The sequence below is a fragment of the Culicoides brevitarsis genome, chromosome 2 (assembly GCF_036172545.1).
Source record: "Culicoides brevitarsis isolate CSIRO-B50_1 chromosome 2, AGI_CSIRO_Cbre_v1, whole genome shotgun sequence".
Lineage (NCBI taxonomy): Eukaryota > Metazoa > Arthropoda > Insecta > Diptera > Ceratopogonidae > Culicoides > Culicoides brevitarsis.
In genome coordinates this window covers 3446945-3454864 of record NC_087086.1, presented here as the reverse complement: position 1 = coordinate 3454864, position 7920 = coordinate 3446945, and the positions used below count along the sequence as shown (strand labels likewise).

The 7920-nt window shown below is 25.4% G+C and overlaps 1 protein-coding gene across 1 annotated transcript; it reads left to right on the top strand.

Moving 5' to 3' along the window:
* The first annotated feature begins 5106 nt into the window (after positions 1–5106).
* Positions 5107–6822, top strand: LOC134830299 (uncharacterized). Its single transcript, XM_063843726.1, has 3 exons — positions 5107–5280; positions 5332–5871; positions 5930–6822. The coding sequence occupies exons 1-3, from the start codon at positions 5179–5181 to the stop codon at positions 6506–6508; spliced, it is 1221 nt and encodes a 406-aa protein (XP_063699796.1). The 5' UTR covers positions 5107–5178; the 3' UTR covers positions 6509–6822.
* The last annotated feature ends 1098 nt before the right edge of the window (positions 6823–7920 follow it).

The following is a 7920-nucleotide window of genomic DNA, read 5'->3' as shown; positions in this document are numbered from 1 at the left end:
AAATAATGGATCTTTGTTTTTATTGCTTCTTGTTGTTATTGCATTAAAATCTTGTTTTCTGTTTTTTTTTTGCTGAATTCGGAAATCAATACGCGAGACGAGTAATGCACGCGTTTTTGTCTGAAATTGAATGAAGCAAAAAAAAAAAAAAAACAGAAGGACAGCAGTTTAGATTTGCAATTGGTTTAATAATAATAATAAAATAAAAATTGTAGAAGGAGGAAAAAAGCAGGCGGATAACAATGGAAGTCGCTTGTCAGTAATCGGACATTATTAATTGTTGTCCCATAATTTAACTTCATTATTATTATAAAAGGCGCCTTCTTTTATCTAACGACAAAGTACGACAAGCAATAAATCTTTTTTCGTAATTGGTTGTCTTTATGGGATACACTTGAAGCAAAACTAAAAAAAATCAGAAAAATGGGATTTTTTAAAATTAAATATTAAATAAATTAAATGATTAATTTTAATAAAAAAAATTTAAATAAAATTTATCGAAATTTATCATTAAAAATATATTTATTTTAATTTTAAAACATTTTCATACACAATTTTTTAAAAATAATAATTTTTATTTTAGAATTATTTTTTTAATAATTTTTAATTTTATTGTATTTTTTTTTAATTAACATTAAGGCCGCTCCAAATTTTTTTTGAACTTTTTGTCCCATGCCCCATTTCAAAAGTCGAAAATCCAATGGGGCAAAATAAAAAAAAAAGTTAAAAATTTCATCAAAATTGATCGTTTTTTGGTCTTTTTTCAAGGAATTTCCCAAAATTTTAAAAAAATTCCAATTTTTAAGAATTTTTGTATTAAAAATTGTATTTTAACATGAATTTTCTTCTTTAAAATTTTTTTCAAAAAAAATATTTTTAAAATTTTTTTGACAGTTTTTTTTACGAAATTTTTTTTTATTTTTATCTTGAAATACTCTGAGATATATTTTAAATTATTAAATCTCAATGTAGATACCATAAAATCATCTAAAATATTGATTGATGACAAAAAAAACTGCTAAAATTCTGTCATTTTGTATGAAAAAGTATTTCAAATTTTTTTTTATTTGGCCCCCCTCATTTTGAAAAAAAGTTTTTGGGACAAAAAGTTCGAAATAAATTTGAAGCGGCCTAATATATATCAAACAATTTAAACTGATAGAAGTTTAAAACACTATTGATGAATTTTATTTAAATAATGAAATTTATTCAAACATAATTTTCAAAAATATACTTTTTTTTGGAATAATTTTGTAATTCGCAATATTTAATCAAATTTAATAAAAATACAGATTATATTAAAACTTTAAGATGAATCTTTTTACTTTAAATTTTTGATGTTTTACTTTTAATCAAATATTTTTTTTTCTTTTTTATTTAAATATTTAGAGTAAACTATTATAAACCAAATATATGATCTTTTATTGAACAGCGAAAGTGTTCAGGGCATGTACAATTTAGCAGACTATTGATCAAATCACAAAAAGGTTGAACTGCGCACTGTACATCACAAGGATACTCGCATTGGTTATTGTGACATAACATTCCTTCTGCACATTCAGTTCCGGAATCACAACTTTGAGCTTGAACAACGAAAGACATCGACGCAAAGATCACAATTAATGTAATTATTTTCATTTTTTCAAAAGTAAGTTTAACTTTTTTATGACACTTTTATTTATTTTTTTTTTTTTGAACTTTTGTAGTTTCTTTTAAACGTTTCACTTTTTAACTGATGTCTGGATGATAAAATTCAGCTCTTTTTATATGAAAATTAAGAATTTGTTTCTCGTTTATCGATATCAATTGTTTACTCAATTTTGAGACATAATACAAACAAATGTGGTCAAGAAAAAACAATACGAGATCAAAGTTCTTCTTAAGCCAAATTTCAATAAAATTTTTTATTGAGAATTTTCGATTCTTAAATACTTTTTTTTTTGTAAATATTCAAAAATTAATTAAATGTATTAAGAAAAATTTAAATAATAAAAGAAAACTTTTCATTTAAGAAGTGAAAAAAAACTATTGAACAAATATTTTTATTTTTATATTAAAAAATTGTTTAAATTTAATAAATTTTAATTAGATAAAATTATATTAAAATAAATTTAAAAAAAATAATTAAAAAAATAAAATAAAAATTGAATTTTTAATTAAAAAATAGAAAAACAAATGCATCTTGAACTCAAATGAACCTTAAATTGTTTGATTTAAGTCTGACAATTGAATAAACAAGAATTCTTCTCGAAAGTTGAACGAACGAAAATAAAACAAAAAATTTTCAGTAAAGTTTTATCGAGTTTTATTCTGTTGACGCAAAAGAGGTGCAAATAATTTTTTTATATGAAAGGTATCAACTTGAGTCATCTAAATGTGAAGAAAATTATTAAAAAAAAAAAAATAAAATTAAAATTTTTAGCTTTAAATAATATTTTTTAAAAATTTAAAAAAAAAATTAGAAAAAAGAAAGTTTTAAAATTACATAGTAGACATACAATAATATTTATTTGGATTTTTTAAATTATTTATTAAAATGTTTTTTTTTTATTTGAATGTCGAATTAAAAAAAAAGACATTTTATTTAATAAAAAAAATATCTAAAATAAATTTTTTAAAACAAAAAAAAAATGAAAATTATAAACTTAAAAGAATTTATTTTAAATATTTAGAAAAATTTAATTTAAAAAATAATATTCATATTGATAATTTTATTTTATTTATAAAAAAAATCTTAATAAAAAAAAAATTAAATAATAAACAAAAAATTATTTTTTATTTTAATTTTAAATTGAAAAATTTTATTATTTTATTAAATAAAAAAAAAATATATAAAAAATTATTTAAAATAATAAAATTATGTTCTTAATAATTAAATTTTAAAAATTTCTAACATATTTTCTCATCATCATGATCATCGAATTTTTGCAACATTTATCCATTTAAATACCATCCGCACAATTTTTCGCTGAAAAAAAATCTGACGTTCATAAAGGTAACGACACAGAACGCATTACAAAAATGGGAGGATCTTGTACTTTTAATAATAAATAAAAAAAATTTATAAGAACACAGCAAAGTTGATAAGAACACAAATTGCTACTGCGCGGTTGTTTCAACCTTGAGAACGAAAAAATAAAAAAAAAGAGTGAAGCAATTTCAACAATTCATTTGTACAGATAAAAGCTTTATTATGCGTGTCTCGTTGTTCTCTGCCTTCATCCTTGACTTGACTGAGAATTAAATGTCGAGATCCTATTTTTTTGCCGATCTAATTCCCAATCAAAATTCCCCGCAGAACGACGACGAAGTGGGTAAATAATAATAATAATCATGTTGTTGTTGTTGTTGTAGGTGCATCAATTTACATAAAGTGTAATAAATATCAGTAATGTCTAGGTTTGTGATGCTGCTGCTCTTGCTTTTGCTCATTGCCAGTTGTGTGTCATTAAAGAAGCAGCAAAAAAAGGAACGAACGAACGAAAAAAAATGTACAGCACAGGAAACTTGAAAATAAAATGATGCCCTTTGGCTATTTGGTGTTCATTGCTCGGGAGATTGCAGGCAAGTTATGTGCATTTGATGTGAATTACAGGCACAGATGGATGAGGTAGCGTCGTTTTTTGCTCTGGCGTTGTTTTCTTATCAATTTTACGACAAATTCTCAATAACATTCTTATCGCGCGATGATCTTTGATCTAATTTCACGCGAAAAATTTTAATTTATTCTCAGTCATTGAATTCTCGTGAACTAAATTGCATTGAAATGTGTCAATTTCTCAAATTTTTCATAATTTTTTGTCTTTTTTCGGTTTATGGAGCAATAAAATTCAATTGTACCATCGAACGAGAAGACAGTATCGACGGACAGAACGTTTATTGTATCATCAAAGTTGAATCTCTTTCGGAAAATGAGACAATTGAACCGGAAATTGCCGAAAATATTAATTCAACAGACGTTAATGGCTTAATTTTACATGGAAACTTCACTTATTTAAAAGGAAATGTCTGCACAAAATTTCCTAACCTCAAATATTTTGTCATAAATTCATCATTGTTACAAGGAATTGCCGAAAATATCTTTGAAAATTGTGAAAATTTGCAAATAATTTCCTTTATTGATAATAATTTCACAAGTTTGAATCGTGATCTCTTCAGAAATTTACCGAAACTTAAATATGTTGCCATCAATGGCGGTCAAATCACGGAACTAGATTTTAATTTGGAAAATACAAAACTCGAAGGATTTGGAATTTCGTCAAAAGTTTCAAGAATTAATGCGGATACATTTCGAGGTCAAACGGAACTTCGGGTTTTGATGCTGAAAAAGAATAATTTGGAAGATATCGATGTGAAAGAGTTGAAAATTTTGGCGCCAAAACTGAAAAGAATAAAATTAGCTTTTAATCGTTTGGAATGTAAAAGATTAGAGGAAATTGTAGTTGAGGCGCATAAATTGAAGATGCATATCGATTTGACGGATGATAAGGGGCAATATGTTGAAACGTGTCAGTTTGACTTGAGTCGAGTTTATAATCTTAGTTGACTTTATTTTAATGATTATTTAAAAAAAATGAGAAATTATATTTAATATATCTTGAATTTTATCAAATATTTGTTTTGTTTAGACAAAAATATTTAAGAAATATTTAAAAAAAGATTTTTCGTTCCTAAAATCGATAAAAAAAATACAATAAAAGAAATAAATATTTAAAAAAAAATAAAAATATATAAAAATAAAATTTAAAAATAAAAAAAAAAATTTAATTTTATTTAAAAATTTTATTTTATTTAAAAAATATTAATATAAAAAATAATAATAATAAAATATTTAAATATATAAAAAATATTTTTTTTTAAATATATAAAAAATAATATGCTTGGCTTGGATTAATTAAAATTGATTTTTATCTCAATTTGAGTTCAAATGAAATTCAAATAAAACGAATTTAAAAAAATTTTAAATTTAAAATTCAATATGGTTCCCTCCCTTTCCGCTTTTGGCGCGAAAATCGTTAAGATCTTTTTTGAGACGATCTAAAATGATAAATTTGACATTTTTTGCTTGAATTAGCGAATGGCGATTTTCATAACAATTCAAAACAATAAACAAGCAGTCGCCCAAGAAGATTTTTCCCTAATTTTAAGGAGTTTTTCCTGCACGAATCGGCCTCAAAAATGGCGACAGGTTGCACGAACAAGGATTTCGAGACGCGTTACGAGAAGGAAATGTACTACGATTTGGAGTACGAGTCATTTTGTGCGACTTTTGAGTTTGCGGTAAGTTTTTATCGATCGCTTCGTATTTTGTACTAAATTATCTCTTCGTAGAATGCCGACACTTGTTGGATTTGCAACGGATATTATGGACCAAACTTTTCAGAGCCGCTGTGTCAAGTTTGCCATGCTTTTGTTTTTCCCTCGGTGCCCGAAGCGGAAGCGGAGAACATTGTCACGAAATATTCGGATGACGAGGACAGCGGAAATGACGAGCCCGAGGAGAACAAAAGTGACAATCGGGAGCAATCCGACAACGAAGACGATGCGGAAGATGAATTTGCCGTTGCGCAACGTCCTGATCCGCCGGCGCCGCGAAATTTGAATATTTTGCTTGAATTGTTGGCGGAAGAGCCGGAAGTGAAGGAAGTTGTTGACGAGGATGAGATGAAAGATGTTTGTGCGCTGCCTGTCGAAGTGCTTTTGACAATTTTCTCGCATTTGGATGACATTTCACTTTGCAGTGTCGGGCAAACGTGCAAACAATGGAAAAAAATTCTCGAGGTTCACACGACGCAACACATGTGGAAACGATATACGAGAGAAAGATGGCCTCTTTTTCAACAAATTTCCACGATTCCGAATTGGTTACATGTAAATTTTTAATTTTTTCTTCAATTTTCAACATTTTTTAATTATTTTCCATTTTTAGATGTATTCCGCTTTAATGAGTTCCTGTTTTTGTCGCACTTGTTTGATCCAAATGGCTCTAAAAGCGCCGCTTCCGCAAGTCAACAACTTTCATTTTCGCACAAGTCACTTGCGAAAAGACCTAAAAAGCTTGCATCTCGATGCTTCGGAGGGAATTAGTGCGATGCCATTGGATGAGCAACTTTCGCATTGGCAAGCAACGATTCTCGGACCTGCTGGTTCGCCATATGAAGGCGGAAAATTCTTCTTGTACATCATCATTCCGGCAAATTATCCGATGAGTGCGCCCAAAGTGAGATTTCTCACGAAAATTATTCATCCGAATGTTTCGCGGCACGGCGATATTGGTATCGACATTATCAATCATAATTGGCTGTTGTCGCTTGGCATCTCAAAGTTACTGTTATCGGTGCAAAGTTTACTTACGGATCCGTTTACGCAAATTTGCATGGAGCCGGCGTTAGGAACGATGTACGAAGAAGAACGCCCGAAATTTGAAGCACTGGCGAGAAGTTGGACATGGAAATATGCGATGTACGAAGTTTTGCCGCCAATTGATGGGTATTTGTCTTTCTGTTGAAGAAACAAAAATTAATGTTAAGAATAAGAAAACAGTCAGTCAATGAAAAAAAAAATAAATAATTAATTAAATTAACGATAAACAGGGATCTAAACTCTCGAATTTAATGAAAAATGAAGAAAATTACGAAAAATATTACAAAAAATTTGAAAAATTTAATTTATTTTTTGCTCATTTGTTTAAAAAAGTTCTTTTTGAAAATTGAATTAAACAAAATTTTGAAAAAAACACGCCATATTATGATAAAATCAATAAAAAAATAATATAAAAAAATATATAAATTAATGTATGCCAAAATAAATTTTGAATGTGAAAAAAAAAGTTTTTTGAAGAAACTATTTATTTTTTTAAATTTTATTTTAATTAAGAGTAAAAAAAAATAATTTATTAATTAGCTAAAAATTTTTTTTGGAATTAATTTTAATTGAATTTTTGAAAATTAATTTTAATTAAATTTTTTAAAATTATTTTTAATTAATTTTTTAATTTAAAAATTTATTTTTTAATTAATTATTTTTTAAAATAATTTTAATTAATTTTTTAAATTTATTTTAATTAATTTTTTAATTTATTTTAATTAATTTTTAAATTAATTTTTATTATTTAATTTTATATTTTTTTAAAAATTGATTTAAATTTTTTCGACTTATTGGGTATATCCTTAAATTAATTATATTTTGAGGTTAGAAAATTTGAAGATCTTACCTTTTTTTAAATTTCTTGGTCTCTTAATTAAAAACTTTTATCTTAATTTATTTCATTTTATTTTTATTTGATATCTTTTTATAAGTTACACTCATTTTCATATAATTTATTTTTATTTTTACAGAAAGTTTACAAAAAATATAAATAATTTTTTTAAATTAAATTAAACTTAAAATTTATTCTTTTTTTCAGCTAAATTTAATATTTTTTTCGTATAAATGCTTTATTTTATTTTTTTTCAATTTAAGCAGTTTTCAAGGATCGCGAGAAAAGGAGTATCCAAACAATTCAGAGTACGACATTTATTTTTTTTTATTTATTTTAAATTAATTTTTATTTATTTTTAATTTATATTATTTACAAAAAGCTATTTATTTTATTTTCTAATTCACTAACGCAGTTAATTTTGATTGTTCAAGCCCATGTATGTTGACAAGTTTTCTTCGTTTACAAATATTTTCTCTAATCTATTGGGAGATTTGGCAAATAAACAACTCTCATGGAAATGGAATAGAAATTTAATGAAATGGATAGTTTGAGGCGTAAAAGGTAATTGTTTGTTTTAAGTTGGTTTTTGTTTAGTTTTAGGGAGTTTTGTTTGTTTTGAATAAAGGATTAAAAAATTTAAAGGATAAAATGATGAAAAAGGGATTTTCAGTTTTAACATGAATTTTTTAAATTTTTTTTATTTTTTTTTTGATTTTTAA

Coding starts and splice junctions, on each gene's coding strand:
- LOC134830299 (XM_063843726.1), top strand. CDS start 5,179: ATGGCGACAGGTTGCACGAACAAGGATTTCGAGACGCGTTACGAGAAG. Junction 5,281..5,331: donor GTGCGACTTTTGAGTTTGCG/GTAAGTTTTTAT, acceptor ATCTCTTCGTAG/AATGCCGACACTTGTTGGAT. Junction 5,872..5,929: donor CGATTCCGAATTGGTTACAT/GTAAATTTTTAA, acceptor TTCCATTTTTAG/ATGTATTCCGCTTTAATGAG.